The sequence below is a fragment of the Colias philodice genome, chromosome 26 (assembly GCF_061535455.1).
Source record: "Colias philodice isolate Cphi_HAF_F1 chromosome 26, ilColPhil1 Martin Lab GWU primary, whole genome shotgun sequence".
Lineage (NCBI taxonomy): Eukaryota > Metazoa > Arthropoda > Insecta > Lepidoptera > Pieridae > Colias > Colias philodice.
The window spans coordinates 6,470,653-6,494,261 of record NC_143111.1 but is presented as its reverse complement, the minus strand read 5'-3'; the positions used below and the strand labels follow the sequence as shown (position 1 = coordinate 6,494,261).

At 31.8% G+C, this 23,609-nt stretch overlaps 1 protein-coding gene across 1 annotated transcript in view; it reads left to right on the top strand.

Annotated features, from left to right (window-relative positions):
* The window catches only part of CARPA (Carbonic anhydrase-related protein A), a 50,724-nt gene extending 28,249 nt beyond the window's left edge, over positions 1–22,475 (top strand). The window contains exons 2-11 of the mRNA XM_089711291.1: positions 6,836–6,928; positions 7,535–7,582; positions 11,168–11,304; positions 14,162–14,353; positions 15,643–15,738; positions 17,242–17,308; positions 18,109–18,263; positions 18,779–18,916; positions 20,323–20,368; positions 21,723–22,475. Coding sequence (XP_089567417.1) covers positions 6,880–6,928; positions 7,535–7,582; positions 11,168–11,304; positions 14,162–14,353; positions 15,643–15,738; positions 17,242–17,308; positions 18,109–18,263; positions 18,779–18,916; positions 20,323–20,368; positions 21,723–21,796 — 1,002 coding nt within the window. The 5' untranslated portion in view covers positions 6,836–6,879 and the 3' untranslated portion in view covers positions 21,797–22,475. The remainder of the gene's footprint in view (positions 1–6,835; positions 6,929–7,534; positions 7,583–11,167; positions 11,305–14,161; positions 14,354–15,642; positions 15,739–17,241; positions 17,309–18,108; positions 18,264–18,778; positions 18,917–20,322; positions 20,369–21,722) is intronic.
* Positions 22,476–23,609: the final 1,134 nt, after the last annotated feature.

Genomic DNA, 23,609 nt, shown 5'->3' with positions numbered 1-23,609 from the left:
AGGGCGGAAAGCTAGTAAATAATAAATTTACTGTAATTTCGAATAGTATTTATATTTTTTGTCTGTTTAATAACTCTATTAAGGACCACTATGCTCTCAAAATTCTACACTGCTAAATAAATATACAATCCTGTTTATATCCCTTTTATTTCATTACATATTGAAAAAAAAATAGGTTATTTTATGTTAAGAATCGTGGACTAGATCATACATATAGATAGGTAATATGTTTTACTTCAATTACATAGGCGAATTGCTTCGCGGCGATACCAAAAATCTCACAGCTCTACGGCAGTTAAAGCGTGAACATTCATAACTTCCAATGCGAACAAATCGAATATAAAATACAATAATATGTACAGTTTAATACCATTAAGTCGGTCCCGGTCGGCGATAAACAACCGATGACAATGCACGGGCAAATCCACTCAACTAAATTAACTCATGTTACTTGCTGCAGTGCCGCTTGTTACACTGTAACGTAACGTGGCTCAATTAAAAAAAATATTCTTCGAAAAAAATGTAATTTTGCACGCCTCATAAGCGAAGCGTTGAGGTGGGTACTACTGTCACTTCGCGCAAAACATCTGATTTTTCAAACTTAAAATGTCTTTATGTATCATACATTGCACTTGTAAGATAATACATACACACACATATTAAGAAAAAACACTATTTTTAACGTTCATGATATTTTTGATGTCATTTTTGTTATTTAAACTAGTTAAAAAACAGTTTAAAAAAGTTCTGTCTTGGACGTCCGTGTGTCTGTATGTGCGGATCCTTTTTCTTGTTAACACGATAGCGACCGAAATACTTTACTAATCGAGTCTTTTTTTTTCTCTTACGCTTGAGTATGCTCAGGAATAGAACCCTTTCATTTTTCAGGGTCTGATTCGATGTGGTTTAATTGTTATTAAATAAACAAAAATAATAATTAATAAATATTTATTAAAAAAAAATTATGAGGCGTGCACTTTTGGATTTTCCAAATTTATTTTTATAATATTCAGAATGTTAAAAACATAAATTTCATATAATATTCAGAATGTGCTCGAACAGACTTTAGATTTCGTTTGAATAGGAAGTATATTTAAAAGCCAAAGGTTTTAAATTAATAGAACTTATGTAATTTTACAAGTGTTAAAAATGTCTTTTAGCTTTCAAGTACATGTACAAGTTTGAAGATAGTTGTTGAAGATAAAATACTATATAAAAGAAGTTACTGATTATTTTTAATGTTGTATAATATAACACTTTATGATTACGATTAGATGCACCAAAGTACAGTAAAAAAATAAGAAAAACATTTTATTTAGTAAATCTCATCCATTACCTTCATAATATTATGTAGATCATTGTAGCATAGGGGGTATAGACTTAAACAGTACCTACAATTTAGTTATTTATCATTTATCATTTTTGAAAATCGGTGTGAATGCAGCCGGTAAATTTTATTTGTAATTCGTATAGGAAATCCGATACGCCACCGTATGAACCGACAAATGTATTGGATCGCTTGGAAAATGTCGATATTGTCTATTGTCCACATTATCGGAATTATTTTAAAAGTCCACTCGAATCAAAGCTTTATTCAATTGATTGTAATTTATAGCACTAGCTTTCCGCCCGCGGCTTCGTCCGCTTTGTCTAAAACATAATAAATTATATACTAAAACCTTCCTCTTTAATCACTCTATCTATAAAAAAAAAACCGCATCCAAATCCGTTGCGTAGTTTTAAAGATTTAAGCATACATAGGGACATAGGGACAGAGAAAGCGACTTTGTTTTATACTATGTAGTGATTTATAAATTTAACCGTTTTTCTGTTCACCACAATGCAAATGATATTTTAGAGTATAGGTACTGTAATAAAGTTAAAATTAAAATATAACGCTTCGTTTATTTAATACTAGCTTTCCGCCCGCGGCTTCGCCCGCGTTTTCAAAGAAAAACCCGTTCCCGTAGGATTTCCGGGATAAAACCTATCCTATGTCCTTTCTCGGGTATCAAAATGTCTCTATACCAAATTTCATGCAAATTGGTTCAGTAGTTAAGGCGTGATTGAGTAACAGACAGACAGACAGAGTTACTTTCGCATTTATAATATTATAGTATGGATTGGTCCATGATAATATGACATTAAATATATACGTAGTTACGTACGGTACGTTAAATCCATTTATTTAACAATTATTATTCTGAGAGAGGATGTTGGGAAGAAGTGGCACTTAAGTAACATACGAAGAATATTTTATTTACGTTAGCTAATTGCACGTATTTCTGCTACATTTAAAATATACCACAATCTATTTCATACAATCCAACCACCATTTAACTCTTAAAAAAAATCTACAAACTACCCAACGAATATTTAAAAATCCATAGCCAGTGAATTCTGCGTAGAAATTCATAAAATTCTTGTCTCTAATACATTGTATAATATATATTATAGTATATAACTGCTCTAATATCATTTTATTGGGGACAAAGTAACATCGTAAGAATGTCAGTGCTTCCGTGGGGTCCTGGCGCCGGCTCGGCTAGACGCAACGTCTCGGAGCGATACTAAAATGGCTGCCATCATCTGATGTCTGTATATTGGGTTAAAATTATAAATAGTTTGATGAGTAAGCTTTCCACGGGTGGCTAAGACTGAATACGATTTTTCATTGTAGGCTAAGGGGTAAAATCAAAATTCATTAATTATATAGAAAAAAGAAAGAAAATAAAAGAATAAATCTAAATGTTTATCATGTTGACTGGCCAACTATCATTATTTGCAAATAACAACTACAGAATTGCATTCATACACCTTTGGTATCCTTTCCTAAATGACAGTAAGCCTAAAATTAGACCTAAAAATTATCCTAAGAATATCTGCTCTTCATCATTAAATATTAAAGGCTATCTAGGCATTTTTATATCAAGCAAGAAACCTAAAGATATAGCAGTCTTTGATACTATACTCTTTGCATTAACACACTAATAAACACAGTCTCCCCTCAATTATCAATAAGAAAACAAACCCCAGCGGCGCCAGTCTGCCGGCAAGGGAGCCAAAAGTTATTGATAAACTGCTGTACCATTTTCCTTTTATAGCTAGTTTTTGTACTATTTTTATCACTGTGATTTATACTGTGAGCAATGTTGAAAGTTTTGAATTCAAATTTCAATTTGGAAGTACAATATATTAATATATCTTGTTATTATTTCCTTGCAACCAAAATCCTGCACAGCCCTTTTTCGAAATCGGTTAAAAATGTTTGCTTACATACTGTATATTATATCGAAGTCTTATTTTTCTTATATGCATGAGTTTGTGAAAATGATGCAAGGCAAAAATAGTTGATCAGATCTCGGTAAAATTCAAAACAAAGATAGATAAGCATTGATTGACACACAGACAAAACCGAGGACTAGCAACACAAGGAATGTTTATATATTCTGTAACTTTTGCTACAATCTCTCAATATTTTTTTACAAATAATTTTCGAAAGATAAACAACAAAGCCCAGCTAGGTTCCCCAAACAACGATCCTCATAAAGCAAGATTCGTCTGAAAAAGAGGTTCCGTATCTCGATGGGGCCACCACAATCGCCTTAAGATAACCGTAATGATCCCTAATTACTGTTCCTTGTACTTGAGATAAGTTTCGGTTTGGTAATCGGATTTCCTTGTAGATTAAGTACAGACTCCAGGTTTGTAGTGTATTTTTATATTTGAGGTTATAAACACCAAATATTTATCCATACTAATATTATAAATGCGAAAGTAACTCTGTCTGTCTGTCTGTTACTCAATCACGCCTTAACTACTGAACCAATTTGCATGAAATTTGGTATAGAGATATTTTGATACCCGAGAAAGGACATAGGCTACTTTTTACCCCGGGACATAGGACAGATTTTATCCCGGAAATCCCACGGGAACGGGAACTATACGGGTTTTTCTTTGACTGCGCGGGCGAAGCCGCGGGTGGAAAGCTAGTAGTGTATAAGTACGCAGTCAAACTCAAACTGAAACATACTTAATTGAGCTGCTTTTACAAACTCCTCTATGTCGTCATTTTAAACAGCGAAGAATTTTATACTCTATAATAACAGTAGTTTTAAACGTACACTAAAATATTCATATTTTACTTCCTTCCTATTTTTCGAAATCGGTTAAAAATGTTTGCTTACATACTGTATATTATATCGAAGTCTTATTTTTTTTAGAACTAAGTTTCTAAATCTATCTCTCACTAGTTTCCGCCCGCGACTCCGTCCGCGCGGATGTCGGTCTTCGCGTGGATGGTTTATTTCTCCATTTTGAGTAACTCTGACAATGACATCATATAAATATCTATTGGACCCAAATACGGCTAGGCCTATAATAATACGCAACGTGTGTTCGCGGTTCTACAGAACAACGTCTATGGATAAAACTGAAAAATTAAGATTAATTTTTTTCTACGTATTTTTCCAGGATAAAAAGTATCCTATTTTACGCCCAGGGTAATAAGGTATAATTATACCAAGTTTCATCGAAATCGAACCGTTAGTTTTCACGTGATGTCTTCACATACAGACAGACAGACAGACAGACAAAAATTTTTTTAATCACATATTTGGGTTTGGTATCGATCCAGTAACACCCCCTGCTATTTATTTTTTCAATATTTTCAATGTACAGAATTGACCCTTCTACAGATTTATTATATGTATAGATTACGAAATTGTTATTGTAAATTGAAAATGTAATCCATTAGATACAAATAGGATCAAAACAGATAACGCTACAAAGAAGAGACATGCACAAAATGTCTTACAGCTACTAAGCCATCTTCCACAACATATTTTTTTTTGTTTGTATGTATTGTTTCTAAATAAACGATTTTTATTTATTTATTTATTTATTCCAAAAGAAAACATCAAAATAACTTCCCAATCATTTCATAAGCTTCTTATAACATTAAACAGAGAGTTTTAATAGATATCGTGTAACATAAACAAAGATCGCGTGTCTATCCGTGCTTGCTTCGCTAATATTTATCTACCTGAAAGCTTCCATTGCAACTTTACTAATTTAAAACAATTTTCCAATTTTTTCCTGTTGGGATGGACAATGGAGTTCTTATGAACGAAATATTTTAGATATTGCTGCACACATTTTTGTTGTAGTATGCTTTTAGTTAACACTAGCTTCCGCCCACGACTTTGTACGTGCATCCCCGTTTTTCCCCGTTCCCGCAAGAATTTCGGGAAATCCTTTCTTAGCGGATGCCTACGTCCTAACATCTACCTGCATGCCAAATTTCAGCCCGATACTTCCAGTGGTTTGGGCTGTGCGTTGATAGATCACTATATCAGTCACCTTTGAGTTTTATATATAAAGATTACCTACTCTACTGGCTGTGCCCCGCGGATTCACCTACGATGACATATTGTATATATAGCTTAGAGCCATACTCATTAGAGGGACTAGTCAACAAAAAAAATAATATCTAATATTAGCTCGTTCAAACTTCAAACAAACATTCGCTTTAGTTTTAATATTAATACTAATACTAATGAATACTCATTATCACACTCTTTTACTTAAAGTTTTAAATTACTATAATTTTAATAAATCTATCATTTATCTAATAATAAATGTTCAGTATATTTTAGAAACACCAAATATTATATTCAAATACATTACATTAATTAGGAAAATAATTTAGATGCAATGAAATAATTGGCATTTGTGGTATTTGTGTTTGAATCTGTTGTTTCAATTGTTTCCAATTTTATTTGTAATCTGTGACCGCATGCGTTGCCGCGCAATTGTCATAATTAAATACTTAGATGATTATAAAATATCGGGCTATATTTTTAAAAGCTAAATAAATAACATTTAACTAGGTATTTATCGAATTCAAAGTGTAAATTCAGTTTTTCTTAAATATATTCTGACGATTTATTATTTAATCACAATAATGTAGGTGAAGCTTTGTTTGAGGCAAGTTTGGAGGTTCTGCCATAATATTTCTTTAAGATCAAATCTTTGTCCTTTATTAGTTGTTTTTATGTTATAACTGTTGTAAACTAATATTAAATGCATTATTCTAGCATAAAATCGAACAAAAAGATGTACCTAGTTATTATAATACCTAGCTGTACCTTACCATACTTCACGGTGGCGAACAATAGAAGCATGGATGAGAAATGAAAATAGATAAAAGCGGGTAAAAATTTAAGCTCGATGCGCGTTTTTTTACTTTTTGAATCGTACATAGACCGACTTTACATTTTTATATCTATAGACTAGCGGCCCGCCCCGGCTTCGCCCGTGGTACATATGAAAAATAGATGTTGGCCGATTCTCAGACTTACCCGATATGCACAGAAAATTTCATGAGAATCGGTCCACCCGTTTCGGAGGAGTATGCAGACTAACATTGTGACACGAGAATTTTATATATAAGATGTTCATGATTGTCATTAGTGTCACCTATTAACGATACCAAATGTTAAAGTGAAGTGCATATAGTATTTTGTTCAGAGGGGATATTCGTATGTTCATGGTATTTGATAGTCTGCAAAGAAAAGTGTTTCTTGTTCTGTAAAATTAAACTGCACTGAGTACCTGGAATATTGAGTGTGTATGTTGTGTGTGTGTTTTCTATGCGTCTGTGAGTGGTCATGTGGGTATGTATGTGTGTGTGTGAGGTTGCGTGAGTTGTATGTGTGTGCGTATTTTCATGGTTTGTGTGCGCGAGTGTGTGAGAGCGCGTTTGTCTGTGTGAGTTATTGTCCATAATAACTTAAACTTCAGAGGAATATAAATTGGTTTATATTTGTTGCAGATATACCCAATGCTTGAGGTGGGAGCGTGACCATCAATTCCACTATGAGCCAATGGTTGCTCATCTTAACCATTGTTTTCGCCAATGTCAGAGGTAAGTTAATTTTTAAGTATTAATAATACTAATTGCCGAAACAACTGGATCCGTTTTGATCGGACCTTTATATTATAATATGTAATCGATAGTATGAGCAGTAATTTTGTTATCTATACGGGTATAATCGTATCCTGATACCACTAGATATGTTTCAGGAAATTCTACATTTCAATCTATTATTAAACAAAACTATAGTCCATAGGTTAGACACCCTTAAAGTTATGGCCGATTTTGCCGTATCATTTACTTACCTAGAATTTCATGGTCGTTGGAAATGCGTCAATGACCTTACAATGCCAGGTGGTCCGTTTAAATAATTTGTATTTATGAATATTAGATTGATATTAAAACGTGTGTAAGTAATTGTAATTAAAAATAGGTACCTTTATTTTACGGGGAGTAAGTGAATATCGCATTCTATTCTTATAAAAATTTACTATTTAAAATCTTTGTTCCGAAGGTATCATAAATACTTGATAAAAATATTATTTGAACCTTATTTTAAAACACGAGGTACTAGGCATTATAAATAACTTAAATATTGAAAATCAAAATCATATACCTTTTTATCATAATTTTTGGTTATCATACATTTCTTTACAGATATATCAGGTAGCTGGGAAGAATGGTGGACTTACGATGGAATTTCAGGTAAGCAAAGAATAATTTAAAAAATAACTCTTATCATTTCATATAGTCTGAATTTTTACTCACATTAGGAATAAATTTAGGAGTCCATCTCTTGACTTCATAAAAATTGATTCTATGTTTAACCGATGATTACGAACAAACATAAAAATGATGATTTTTGTTATGTATTTAAATATTCAATCGAAAATTCTGTTTAAGTGTAATAATTTATTTAAATTCCAGGATATTATCAACATGCCAAATTGAACCCTTACCCATTTTACATGGAAGAGTTATAAATAACATTTCCATAGGGTCAACCGGGGCAAATGCAACTATGGGGCTATGGCAACTAGTTATCATAACTTATTTATTAGAGTTGTTGTAATAAATCGCCACCTATGATTCAATAACTCAACGACTAATAAATCTTACAATTAATAGATGGTGCCCCTACGATGAAAACTATTTGATTGATAGGCCATTGTGTCAAACCGCTATTTTGAAGTTGGTGTGCGTAAAAACAGGTGTCGAGTTTTGCAGACAAAAAAATTGTTTAGGAGTGATTTTTTGCAGGTGTTTTTGATTGGACACGATTATCACAAGCCGTTAAGCTTATTTCATTTATATTTTTAGTGCGTTAGTTGACTCTATTTTGTGTTATTGATGCAGTTACAATTGCCTCATGAAAATTTCACTGTGGGGTTATTGCAACTGTGAGGTTAGTTACAATAGCCCCTTATATTTTTGTATGAAACTAAAAACACTAGTGATGTGACAGTGTCGATATTTTTATTATGTATCATTCTTTGTAGTCAAAATATACTTTCTTTATGATTAATTAAAGAAGAATCATCGATTATTTCTTCGATATTATACCCAGAGACGGGTTCATAAGTAAAATTCAAATTAGATAAAGCGTGGTTAAAGAATATAAGTAACTAAAAACGATAGGTAGGATAGTTCTGTGATTGTTCAAGTAATTTTTAGTAAACGGTTGATTAACTAATAAACGTATTTTGTTTGGTTTACGTTTTTAACAATATTTAACACAAATAATATTATTTGTTCTGACCAAAAACTAAAATTGACTTAGTAGGTAGTACACTGTTATTTTTTTTTGTTGCGATTTAAAGTGGTAAATAAAAGTAGGTACATGAGTTTTTCCTCTAAATAATGCGGCGCCATCTACGATCGCAACGTTATTGTATAGATAACGTTATTGTATATATATATAGAATAATAAAAATATATCGATGAATAAGTTTTTTGCATTCCCCACACTAATTCTCTAACAAATAGTTGCATTTGCCCCACAATCAGAAAAATAAGATTTTTCCTGAAAACTCGTCCTTGCTACACAGTAATCCAGTTCAAAATCCTATGAATAACATGAAATCTCATAAATATATTCTATATTCGTTGTTTTATATGAAATAGAAGAAGAGCTATGGCAGTTAGTTGCATTTACCCCCGACTAGGGGTTAATGTAACTTTTTCTACCAATTTTAGGAAATATTCTCACTACCAGTTATTTATAAGACTACTGTATTGCTTGATTGGTTGAAAATAATCTTGAATAAATACAAAAATCACTAAATGGGTCAAATAAATGACCAAATATAAAAGGAGATAACTGCAACCGATCAAACTTGAAACTTGTTATTTTTTAGTTGCATTTGCCCCGGTTGACCTTACATATAATTTTAGGATAAATGCAAAGTATCCTTTATAAATTCAAAGTATTTAACCATAATTTACAAACACAACTATTACAAACATAACTTCACATAAAACATTAACCAATCATAAGGGGGCGTTCAAGTATTACGTAGCGGAATTTGGGGGGAGGGGGATCTCGTGTAACATTACGATACGTTACAGAAAAAAATGTTACAGTGTGTTACAAGGGGGGGGGGGGAGGGGTCAAAAATCTTCAAAAATTGCGTTACTTCAAAACTTGAACGCTCTTTAATCCAATTCACTAAAAAACATTGAAATCTATTGGAGCATCAAATTATTGATAACATTATATAAAAGTAAATATACAATTATGTGGGGTCACGGTTACAGTATGTAGGACGGTCGTAATGATCCTTGTAACTATCATAGCAGATAGTATCTTAATGATACTGTATTGGATGGACACGGCACGTTATTTAGATAGGAATTATAGGAACGAGATTTTTAATCTAATTTTTTACAAGGGAAAAAAATTACATAGATATTATTTAAACATAAATTACACACAAAAATTACATTACATAGATTAATATACCTAATGCTGTAATGCATGTCAATCGTTAAAATAAGTACTTATGAGTTTTCTTTATTGAAAGAAAACTGTCTACTTTTATTTTGCCACAATAGAAAAAAATGTAATTAACTAATAGATAAAATATAGGTTTGAGCTTTGATATGAAACCAATACTAATCAATACTGAAGTATGTTTTTGTAATTATTGTGATCATTTATGGTCGTTAATGACGTAGTTTTCGACATCACACACAGGATATGAGAGGATTGAATTTCAACAAAAATAATAGGGATAGAAATGCCTCGGTTATTTTTAACCATGTACAATAGTAATTAATCATTACATAGTTTAAAACAAAGTCGCTTTCTCTGTCCCTATGTCCCTATGTCCCTATGTATGCTTAAATCTTTAAAACTACGCAACGGATTTTGATGCGGTTTTTTTAATAGATAGAGTGAATCAAGAGGAAGGTTTTAGTATATAATTTATTATGTTTTAGACAAAGCGGGCGAAGCCGCGGGCGGAAAGCTAGTTAGTTCATATAATTATTAGTATAAACAATATGCACATTACACAGGTAATATAACCTACAGGCTACACGAAAAACTTAACTATGAAATTTTTATACAGTTAGCTAAAAAATACTTTGTCGTGATCTTGATCTTGAATATGTATTGTGATCTTAATAAAAAAATATCAATTCAACAAAGCTCATATTAGGCTATAATATACTATAAAAAAACATAAATGAAGGTATAAATAACTATAAATCTCAACCCAATATACGTATTCGGTATTCCACATAATATAAAGTAAATATCTAATACACGTATTAAACCAAAACTGTTTGAATCACAAAAAAACGGCTCAATGCATTTGCATCAAATTTCGTAATTAGGCCCGTAATCGGAATTAGCGCATACCTTTTAACATCGTTCCAATCAAATATTTTAAAATCAAAATTATTTGATATCAATTTTAATATGTTTATAACTTTCGTCGTTGTTATCGTCTCATAAATATGACGTCTACATAAATAGAAAGGATTAGGTAAAATTAAAATTCATTAGTTTTAATCATCAATTATTACTCCAATTTCAATGTATTTTTAAGTTTCGTCATCTTTACTTCGCCAAGACGGTTACTAAATAATATAAAAATATTTAAAATCAATTAATATAATGTGGAATCTAAGTTACGTCAATGTGCTTACATATTATACTCATTTAAGTGGATATTCCATTTTATACGTAGGTAACTTTTAAGTGCTTTTTATATTACACAATTTCTTTTCTTACTTGTATTAATAAATGTATATTCTTCCGTTCTAATATAATATTTTTTACAGGACCCGGTTTCTGGGGTCTAATCAACCCCCAATGGAACATGTGCAATAAGGGCAGACGACAGAGCCCTATCAATATAGAGCCTGATAAACTACTCTTTGACCCGTGGTTACGTGATGTGCAGTTTGATAAACATAAAGTAAGTATTTTTAGATTTATTTATTTTCTATACAACAAGGGTATTTGATTACAAATAGATATTTATGTGGAACTGATAAGTGATAAACCTGTTATATGAAAGTTTCTTCTTGATTTATTAAAGAGAACAATTTTAATGTAATTGATATTATAATATATTAAACTATATGAACCAAGTAAAAATTAAATTAAACATTCTTCTCTTACAATGTGTTAAAACGTCGGTGTATTTTTTCATATTTTTGTTAAATGATTAAAGATGGTCACAATGCTAAAATACAGAATTACAACAACTAATTACACTCCTAATACTTAATTGCAATAACTTTATAATTTTCCCAAACATCACATCTCACGGCAGTTTTTGCTCTTGCAAAATTTGCTCATCTAATAAATTACTGTCGTATGCAACAAACAATTATTCATTATGTATCCAAAAACCTCAAAGGCGTATAAAACCCGATAATCGCAAAACGTTTGAATTAACATAGCAATGGGCGGTAATCCGCCCAACCGAAAAGCTTAACAAGTCAACTTTTAATGTATCACAGTACATTGCTGGCTGGTCTAACTATTCCTAACTATTCCACTATAAAGTTCCTACAAACTCCGCAATGGAACATTCGAATGCAAATCGTTGTATCCACGTTGTATCGCATTAGTTTCGTGGTATCGGGCTAGTCGGTTTATGCAATGCTTTTTACATGGCTTGCTTCAAATACTTATCTCACAATATAGTGCATGTTTATGAAAATAACGAATGCTCAAGCCAACATTTTATAGTTATTGTTATAACGTTGTAGGTACGGGAAGTTTCTAAGTGAAATAATTTTCTTGAATAATTAAAGTTTAGAAAGAGAGTTATTATTTCGGAAATGGAATATAATTTCTTTTTTTATGACTGCTTCTATTGCATATTAACGGTTTATTTAGTAGTTTACAGATTATTTTTGCATTAAGATATGTGGCTAACTTTCTATTGTTTGCTAATTGGGAGCTAAAGAGGCCGATTCTAGTTGTACTAAAATTATCATCTTTATGTATATTATCAATTTATTAATATGGGATTTGTTAATGTGAATTAAATTGTAATAAGTAAATAAATTGAAATAAGACGTTGAAATACACGTAAATGATGGTTTATTTTTTATAAAATTATCGTAGTTGGATTTAACAAATTTAGCTCTATACTGAAACCTTAACCGAACCTTCATTTGTTACTTTATGTAGCGTTAACATGATGATGGTTATAATTATAATCCTATGGCACACCCCGGACACTCCATACAAAATTATCGTTTTGACAGTCACACTGTAGAGACTGCAAATGTGTGTGTTAACGCTTTATGGTTGGCACATTTTTGACTAGCGTAAAAAAAAATTCGCGTTTTTCTGATGAAATACATCCGTAAACAGCACAATATCTAACCATTTTCTACGAAAAACGATAATCACAAATCCAAAATAATAAAATTACTTTAAGTCAATTTGATTAATGTTGTCAATCTTCGTTGCGTATCGTCCCTGTAGAAAAATATGGACCATTTTATGTCTGATCGTGCGGGGGAGGTAAGTGTTTAATTTTGGCGGGAGGCGGAGAGTGTCCGTTCTGTAGCGTTTAGCTACTATTATGTATTCTGTGCCTATGGTTATCTGTTAGCATGATTTAAAAATATATACTTTAGTCCAAGGTTGTGTGAAGGATACCTGTACTTTAGACCTAAGTCCAAAGTCCAGGTTTAGAACTAAAAACGCGTCATGATAGCTCGCGCGATAGGCTATCGCACCCCGCATATATTTGCATAGAATTTCCACTGTAATTCAGACTATATTATGAATAATTCCATGAGCTTACGTGTTCATTACATGGTTGTTTATTTGTTAGTTTTCTTTTCTAAAGTATTGGAGGCGTTGAATGAAAATTAGAGGTTACTCATATACCTATTCGTTACCAGATAAGATAACCCGATGCTCATAATTCGTAACTATACTACGAAAAAGTATGCAATAGATTTCAATAATATTCAAGTTTATTGTAGTGCTTAGGAAATTCAAATAATAAGAAGGATTTTACGTAGCATTATCGACTATCGTATGTGTAATAACAATATTATACTTACCAAAGTGTGCGGAATTTTAAATCAAGACGACTACCTGTGCCCCGCGGTTTTACCTGCATTGTTCTGCTCCTGTTGGTCTTAGCATGATGATATATAGCCTATAGCCTTGCTCGATAAATGGCTTTTCTAACACTGAAAGAATTTTTTTTAGTAGTTCACGAGATTAGCGCTTTCAAACAAACAAACTCTTCAGCTTTATAATATTAAAGTATAGATACTATAGGGTCATTCAATATCTATGTGATACCATGATACACGAACCAAAAATACCCCGGAAAACGAATCGGCAAAACAAAACAACGGCCATGTTATACATAATGAATCACAACTAATGAGTGGTTTAGATTCTTGTATCAATCAATTGGTCGCACCTTGATTAAAGCTCGCTTTGACTTAAGATGACTTATTACTTGCTAACACGCGATTTCTGACAATGAATTGTGCTTTCCGCATAGATAAGGTAGACATTTTTGTTTCTGAACGCAAATGCTAATGTTGGTTGCGGCGGTTTGCAGATTGTTTTACAAGCTGTGTATGTGTTTAGTTTTTTTATCCTACACAAAAGAAAAATATCTTCTATTAAATTTTGAACGTTTTATTGATACGTGTAATTATTTAATTATTTCAAGAAGACTTTGAGGCAAAAAGAAAATTGTTGTATGATAAAAATTCGAAAATTCCTTAAACAACAAATAATATTGCCTCCTTCAGCTAGTACAATTCAATTCCGATTCCCAGGTTAGCGGGGTGCTCCAAAACACGGGGCAGTCTCTAGTTTTCCGGGTGGAAAAGGATTCCAAACACCAAGTGAACATCAGTGGAGGCCCCCTCTCCTACAGGTACCAGTTCGAAGAGATATATTTCCACTATGGATTGGAGGATAACAGAGGGTCTGAACATCAAATCGATCATCACACTTTTCCTGGAGAGGTAAGAATAGCTTCAAAGGCAACTATGCAATTTATATTATATTACATTCATGTAGACTTTTTGTGCTATAGTTCACCGCGTAGCTCTTTCATATTTGCATTTACAGGCACATTCAAAATGTTAACTACTGTATACTTAATATTACATACAGTCTATTTAATTAAAGCTCAAATAGCTCAATATATGATCCATTATTTTAACGATACTAGCTATTTAAAAAAAAGAGTAGTATTCTGTATTGTGTATGCTAAATTCACAAAATTGAAGAAATTAAAATATACCATATTAATACGTATATAATATAATCCATACTTGATATTATAAAGCTGAATAGTTTGTTTGTTTGTTTGAACGCGCTAATCTCGGGAACTACTGGTCCGATTTGAAAATTTTTTTCATTGTTAGATAGCCCATTTATCGAGGAAGGCTATAGGCATCATCACGCTAAGACCAACAGGAGCGGAGCAATGCGGGTGAAACCGCGGGGAACAGCTAGTAATTAATACTATTCAAAAATAATAAATTCCTTTACGCATTCTCTTTCAAGACTAAAAACCAAGTAACATCCAATTAGATAAGGCAAGTTAAAATCATCTCGGTCACAAATTAACACCTCAAAGTTATCATTATCAGCTGGTTATTACCCCCGGGGGTGCAAACTTCCCTTTCACGGTGCCTTTATAAACTTTCAACAAACGCTTAGAGATAATTTAAGATACAATGCCTGTATACAATTCATTGTATGAACGTTATTACGATGTTTGAAGGTGTTAATGAGTTTTTATTTAAATTATGTTACAAATACGATTAGATAGAACTACTTCAAGTCAGTTTTAAGAGAAATAATCAGTAGATAAAAAAGTCATGAGATAATTAAATTAATGTTTTTTTTTTCTATTAATAACCTTGTCCTTTTTAGATTAACGTTTTTGTATCAAAATAAATTGAGTAATATCGTATCATAAATTAATTTCGATCTTTCTAACTAAATTGAGCACCTGTGCTGAGCACTCGTGTCAGAAGTGAAACTTCTTTGGAAACATTTAAAAATACCAAAATCGTCACCTTACGCCATGACGTGACGGTATTGCCATGACGCGACCTTGAAATTTTATTCTCAACGCGCCTAAAGAAGTTTCACTTCAAAAATAGTTATTCATTTAGCCTAATAAAATTTCCCAGTGTTCAAGTCTTTCATTTTCCAAGCACGTAGAGGAAATAGAAAAGCCGTATCCATTTATTTTCGTAATCTTGACTTCATCAGGCTTGTTTCGTTGTTTTATTCACAGATCCAATTATACGGCTTTAACAAAGAACTGTATCACAATATGTCGGAAGCTCAGCATAAATCGCAAGGCGTCGTGGGAATCTCTTTAATGGTTCAGGTAATGTTGGAATAAAAATTTATATTGAAGTTATGAGTAAGTTTAGGTTTTTTTTGCATTTTTTGTAGAAATTGTTTATGATTTCCAATTATACATGATTTATATTATACACTTTTTCAGTAAGATCAGTAATTATCCATACTAATATTTTAAATGCGAAAGTAACTCTGTCTGTGTGTCTGTTACTCAATCACGCCTAAACTACTGAACCAATTTGCATGAAATTTGGTATGGAGATATTTTTATACCCGAGAAAGGACATAGGCTACTTTTTACCCCGGGACATAGGATAGGTTTTATCCTGGATATCCCACGGGAACCATGCGGGTTTTTCTTTGACTGCGCGGGCGAAGCCGGGGGCGGAAAGCTTAATAAGTAGGTACTTGTGTTTAAGTTGACAGTGGTAAGTTGACAGTAACTGTAATAATAATTTGTGACATCACATTACAGTACAGTACAGCCAAATTCAGTTTTGTTCAGGGTAAAAAGACAAGGAAAGCTTTTTATACAAGTTCATATCATCTGCTAATCTCAAACAGAAATACTAACTATGCAAGACGGTTTACGTGAATGTTTTACTGATCCACTACATATAAATACATTCTCTTATTCAAGAGCCATTACAGAAGAGCAGATGAAGAAATAATTTATATTTGTCGTGATTTTATTTATTAAGTAATAGTTATAAATAAATAAATAAAATAAATAAATATTTGGGGACAATTTTCACACACGGGCACGATCTGATCCCATGCTAAGCTTTCGCTTGTGTTATGGAAACCAGATGGCTGATAAAAATACATATATAAATTTAAATAAATACTTACATAGATTATTAACACCCAGATACAGAGCAAACATCTATGTTCATCACACAAATATTTGCCCCGGGTGGGAATCGAATCCACGACCAGTGGCTTGGAAGGCAGGGTCATTACCAACCAAGCCAACCGGTCAGTCGAAATAAAATAAGTTATGTAAATACGATATAATAAGTTATGTTAATACGATATCAGAATAACCAAGCCAACGTTTGCATTTAAGGCGTTACCCGGCAATTTCGACTATGTTCAACCTCTATAAAGTCTGGTACAACATAAAGCACAATACCGAAAAAAATATATAAAATAGGATGGTCTTTGATCTTTAATTGCTCGCGAGGACTTTTTTCCAAAGTTAGATTTCTAGAAAAAAAATGTGCCGTGGTCATCGATTTTTCCGCAAATACTCTATAAACTTCGTAACCTGCTGACTTAGAGCTCTGAAAATTTTATGTTTAATGAATTATCAGTTACACAACAGTCCCTGACGAGGATTTTTTGTTTCACTGATTGGTATCTTTTTAAATACAAAATGCGAGGAAAAAAGAAGGTGCAGCGGGAGAGGTTTGAGATCCGTCAAGTATGGTCAAGGTTATTAGCGCATGTATAAGCCTTAACTAGATATATCTTTCACTAAAATAACCGGCGTTTAATTAATTATCGTTAAATTGTTACTTTACAGATTGGAGAACCGACTAACAAGGAGCTGAGACTCATAACAAGTGCTTTCAACAAAGTTATGTTTCGAGGTACGGTTTGCTTGTTGTTAAAAGATATTAGTAAAGATTATTGTTGTTTAAATTTTCTTTCACATTACGAAGTTTATTTCACTAGGGCCGATTTTTCAATGCTTGGATAAAACTTATCCGTCCAATAAAGTATTACACGATAATATTAAAATGTCACGTAAACTGTCAAATACGGGCAATTAGAATACGTTTTTAAAATGGTAGTTTTATACATTATTGGACGAATAAGTTTTATCCAAGCATTGAAAAATCGGCCCTAACTTAATAATCATTATCAAACAACTAATTATTAAAATGTAAATGGAAACGGAATTTAAAAGAGCTTTATGAACCAATACAACTACCTTAAATACTGAATGTTTTTAAGGTAGTCGTAGTCTCTGTCTAGTAGAGCTCTGCCTGTCTCTATCATTTTCTCAAATAAAATGTGAATTAAATAATTGATTTGTAGGTATATTCAAACAAGATAATTTAATGAACGAAAATTAATTGGTGAAAAAATTATTGAGGTGGTAGTTTAAAAAAACTACGTCTTTAGACTACCTGTAAAATTTTTCTTGAATAAAAAAGTTTCACTTGAGTGGAAGAAGGAACAAAAAAGTCTTGCCAATCTTTATCTACACAGGTGTAAGATTCCCTATACGTAAATATTTAACACTTTATTGTGCAATAAACCAGGTACATAAAAAAACAACTTACAATAAACAAAGGGCGGCCTTATCACTACGCAGTGATTTCTGCCAGGCAAATATTATAATCAAACGCTGTTAAATTTTTTTACATATAAATATTATCTCCAGGCAGTTCATACCCAATCAAGCACCTCCCCCTAAGCTCTCTGCTGCCCAGCACGCAGCAATACCTCACGTATGAAGGCTCCACCACACACCCTGGCTGTTGGGAAACCGCTGTGTGGATTATATTCAATAAACCTATTTATATTTCTAAACAAGAGGTAAGTTTAAAAATCCCAAAAATATTACCGTCATTTTTTTTAAAAGGTATTTAAAAAGCACACTTAAAAAGTTTAAAACTGTGAAAACTGTGCTTATATTTTAATAGGTTTAGTTTAAGGGGTTTTGTAACTAAATAAGTGTTGTATGTCGTAAAAATTTTGATTCAACAAGTTGTGTAGGTAATTGGATAATTTACGAATGATTGATACTTACAAACTTAAGAAGTGTGGTGCCGTAGCCGCGTAGCACTACAGAATTTTAACAAGAAAGTAAAATAGATATCAAAGATCTTGGTAAAGTTTATGGTTATTAATAAAATAGTGTTATCTCTTATTCATTAATCATTTTATAATCTTATTAAAACTACCCTCATCTGGTAAACTAAACATACCATGCAGCAAAGTTATTTATCTGTTATTAATGGTACAATGAAGTGTCATAAATAAATAAATAAATAAATAAAGTCTTATTTTTTAACACACACATAATTATCTTTTTCTCAACATAAACACAGATGTACGCAATCCGTCGTCTCATGCAAGGATCTCAGCTGACCCCAAAAGCCCCGCTCGGGAACAATGCGCGGCCGGTACAACCACTGCACCATCGCACTGTTAGAACTAACATCAACTTCAATAAGCAGGGGATGCCGGTATGTATGGAAAGAAAAAATAGGTAAATGATAGAAAATCCCGAAATTTAAATTACTTACAAAAAATGTTGTGTGGTTTTATAAAACCACGGTAAAAGTAAAACTTAGGCACAAAATTATCGTATTTGTACGGACGGTTCGACCGTCACGCGACATGCGCTACACAGACCAAAAAGTTTGAGACGATGTAATAAAAGTTTCACTTTAAAAATTGGAAGAAGCTAGAATTTTATAAAGTTTGTAGCTTCTTCTCTATGTTATATATAGCTCTGATATTATATATCATACTACGATATAAAAGCACTCACGATGTAAACTTGAAACGGCTTGAGAGTATAAAACGTTACCTTTCTTATGTTGAACGGCTTTTTAAAAATTCACATTTCGATGCTACCTTTAATATAAATAGAGGAAAGATAAATAGATGGATACATTTTCAAAAGCAACAATGTTATTATGAAATTGAATATGAATGCACTTCTATTCCATTCAAAATCGCCATATGAAAGCCCCCTCATAAACACCCAACCACTATAATTATAAAAATATATTTAACTCAAGAAGTCTACAGAGAAATTCTCCCCATACCACATTGACCTCCACTAAGTAATTGCCGCTAATAAACGTTATACAATTGATAAATAACAGACACGTTAAACAATAAATTCTCAAGATCCCGTGACAAGCCACGATGGAAAATATAATTACAGTCGGGATCAAATCTTAATTAATTAACTACGGACTGAGACACGCTACTTAAAGCGGCCCTAAATGGACATGATATTATTGTGAAAGGGATTTTTGAAGGCGCCATGCCATTTTGGATTTAGTTACGGTTCGAATGTATGAAATGTTTTTGCATACAAAGCTAAGACATAATCCATGCATGAAAATGAAAAAAAAACAAACATAAAATTTTGCGATATTTTATAAATTTTAAATTTTGGAGCTTTATTATAATAGTATATTCATAGATATGGTTAAGATGGCAAACGTCACAACTTTTGTTTCGAATAAATTAATATTTCTTTTCACCTATTATTTCATAGTAATAAAACGCAATAACTTACAATATATAGTACCTAATATTATGTTAAGAGAAAAAACCATAAGGTATGAAGAAAAATTTAATTTCAATCTTCTGAAGCGAATAGTAACGCCAACTCCTTGCCATAACATTTTATTCTTAGTATAGTACCTACGTTCTTATGTAAAGAAGTCTTTCATTGTAATTAGTACAAACTCAAACTCAAACTAGAAGAAGTCTAATTGAATAAATAAATGTTTGAATTTATTTATTCAATTAGACTTCTTCTAGAAGCACTTTTGAAACATTTACCACCGACAGACATTACCATACATATACCATTTTACAGAATCTAAATGCATACGTACTCTCCTTGCAGGCATCAAGCAACTGTCCAGATATGTACCGCAACATGCATTATACAGGTAAGATTGTTAAATACTAAATAACCATTTGTACTAACACTGGGAATGTTTGACACTCGCATGATTGTGTTGACCAATTTTGAGCTTTAAATTTTCATATTATAAAGATCTATTTACCTTAATTTGAATGTTATTACAATTAACTTGGTTGGTTATTATATTTCAAAATACATATTTTGAATGGCATGTTTTACACTCAACTTATTACTATATATTCTTGATGCATCTGTATAATTTTATTAAATAAAACCACACGCACTTAACAATAAGAAATTGATTTTGTAAATAAAAGAACTTAATTTAAATAAATTTCAAGAAATTTCTATCTGATTGTTGGTCGCATGTATTCAAAGAAGGAAATTCCTTCACATATTAAACCACCTAGATATTGGTTGAAAGTAGTGTATTCAATTGTCCAAGATTCGAATGCTTTAAAAAGAATGGTTAGAACTTTGGATTGCGCTTTGATATAGGCATCAGAGTCATTCAGAACATACATGAAATGACATACTTATAGTAATAGAAGTGTGGTTTTATTTAACACAAACACCTATTTAATTACCCTATACCATTGTCTATACTCCTTACAGCACGATATTCCCGCAAGGCACGAACGAAAAAAAGCGTTGCATGCAAACGAAAGATGTTTTCAAAGAAAACATGTCACAAAAAATAGGTATATTAGCACGTGGCTAAATATTTGTATGATTAAAATAATGTTTTGCTTTTGCAAGTTCTTCTCGTTGGCTTTTGTTACCTTTGCTCGTGAGATTTGAAAGAATTTTAATTAACGTGTGCCTATGTGTTGTGTAGAACAATGCATGTCGAATTAATTTTAGAGTAGTCAGTGCTAGCTGGATATTTTATTACAGTACTGTTTTTTAGAATAAGTTTTCAGGGAGAAATATTTAAAAGGTATAGTTGTAAATTTAGATTATTACTAGCGGTCCGCCCCGGCTTCGCCCGTGGTACATATGAAAAATAAATGTTGGCCGATTCTCAGACTTACCCGATAAGCACAGAAAATTTCATGAGAATCGGTCCACCCGTTTCGGAGGAGTATGCAGACTAACATTGTGACACGAGAATTTTATATATAAGATAAGAAGATGTAGAGCATTAAAATATAGAGAAAGAAGAATTATTTCATATTTTTTTTAATTTATAGTACCTATGTATAATAGGTTTTGGATACTACGATGAAACTCGTCAACATTTTGTTTCAATTGTTTTTTATAACCGTTTTAAATGCTTGATTTTTTCTTAAGTATTTTAAAATAAAGTATTTATAATTTATACCGTTAATTCTAGAAAATAGCAACTTTTTAAAATAATAAAAAATGTATTCCCACAGCTACTCAATGGCCTCGAGAACACAGCATGCGTTACCGAAGCACAGAAGATTTAGCCATGTTATCTCCAAATTAAAACTAACTAACTATTATTATATTATTATAAGTAGGTACTTATTTCATAATTTTATGAACCTGTAAAATCCATAGTGACTCAAACAATAAATTTGTTTTTATTTCGCATTTCTTTGACTTGAAAAATACGTAGAAAGACAATTATTCTGTATAGAACATTATATTATTATTTGTTTCATGAAGTCAATTGAGTAGACAATATGCAGCAATACATTAAATGTATAGCTTTGTTTGGAACTTTCTAGATATTAGTCATGTGTTATTTAGATGTAAATAGTTACTGTACATAATATACATACGTACATCTTAATTCGTCCACAAATAAAATGGAGAAGCTTTAATAAGCATTATTAAATTCATTTTCAATTAATAGTTTGTTTTAAACGCATCTCTTTCTAACACGTAATTATGTAAAAAAAATGTATACAAAGGCTTATGAATAGAACGTATAAATATAATAAGTTATTTATAAAGCAAGTTTAATAATTATTGTAAAAACTTATATTTATGCAAATATTGGTTTATAAATGAACAAACGATGTACAGTTAGCAGCAAAATACTTAAATTAATATTGAAGCTTTTTCTTGTAAATGCATTTTGGTGCTGACTGTACTTTTTAGTATTGTGGTAGACTATAGATGCTGTGTTGTCTCTATGTAAAATAAATATTTACGACGAATATGGTACTTTCATTTCAGAACCCTTTCATTTTTGAACTATATTTCTACGAAATGTGTTTTTCAATTAATTTAGCAGGTTTATTATAAAGAAGGTCCTTTACTAAGAAAGAGAACTAACTCTACTATAGTGATGAATGATGAATAGTATTTAAATTTAAAAAGTAATTTGACGATCTACAATGTGCATTTTTATATCACTTAAGTTACTTTTGTAACAACTAATGTAGGTTTTAAATCACCTACCAATTCCAATGAAAATTATATTATCATACATGATAAGGCACTAGCTTGCAGCCCGCGACTTATCGCCCGTGTAGTCAAGGAAAAACCCGTATAGTTCCCTCTCCCGTGAGATTTCCGGGATAAAACCCATGTCCTTTCTCAGGTTTCAAGCTATCTCTGTACCAAATTTCATTCAAATCGGTTCAGTGCTTGAGGAGTGAAGAGTACAGAGTTACTTTAGCATTTATAATATAAATAAATAAATTGTAGTAAGGATTAATATTATACAACTTTCATCTTACTGACCAATATCTTTGAGTTTCGTTCAAACAATCCTTTAGCAAATAAGAGAACCACAGACTGCATCAAGGACCCGCAAATGTAGCGATGTTACTCGTAAGTATATACAAGTATACTACAAGGGGTTCAAAGGATTTACAATATTTGAAATGATAAAGAAATGGAATATATTTTAGTGCTTTAGGTTACGAATTTCTTTCTCTGTCAAGCAAGACTACAAATATAAGTAGAACGAAAAAAAATCTAGAAATTGTGAGAAAGAACTTCTTATAACACCATTTTCTTTGCTCCTTCATAACAATAGGAGCTTTTTTGCATATTTTTCGTAATTATAATTCCGTTCTAAGACTAATAAATATTTAAAATTTAAGGCAAAAAATATTGGTCGATTTAAATTTCAATATAGGACAGTATTAATTATAATCTCTAATCTATTTAGTTCAATACAATATTAAAACGCACAACGCTCGAACTTTCAAAGCTCAACAAACAAGTTAGCCGATAGCTGTATAATTACAAACATGCAGCGAACCCGGATATGTCCGGCCGTGTTCCCGGGATCCGGGTACGATACACTTGGATTTATTACGGCCACTTCTAACTGGTTGTTC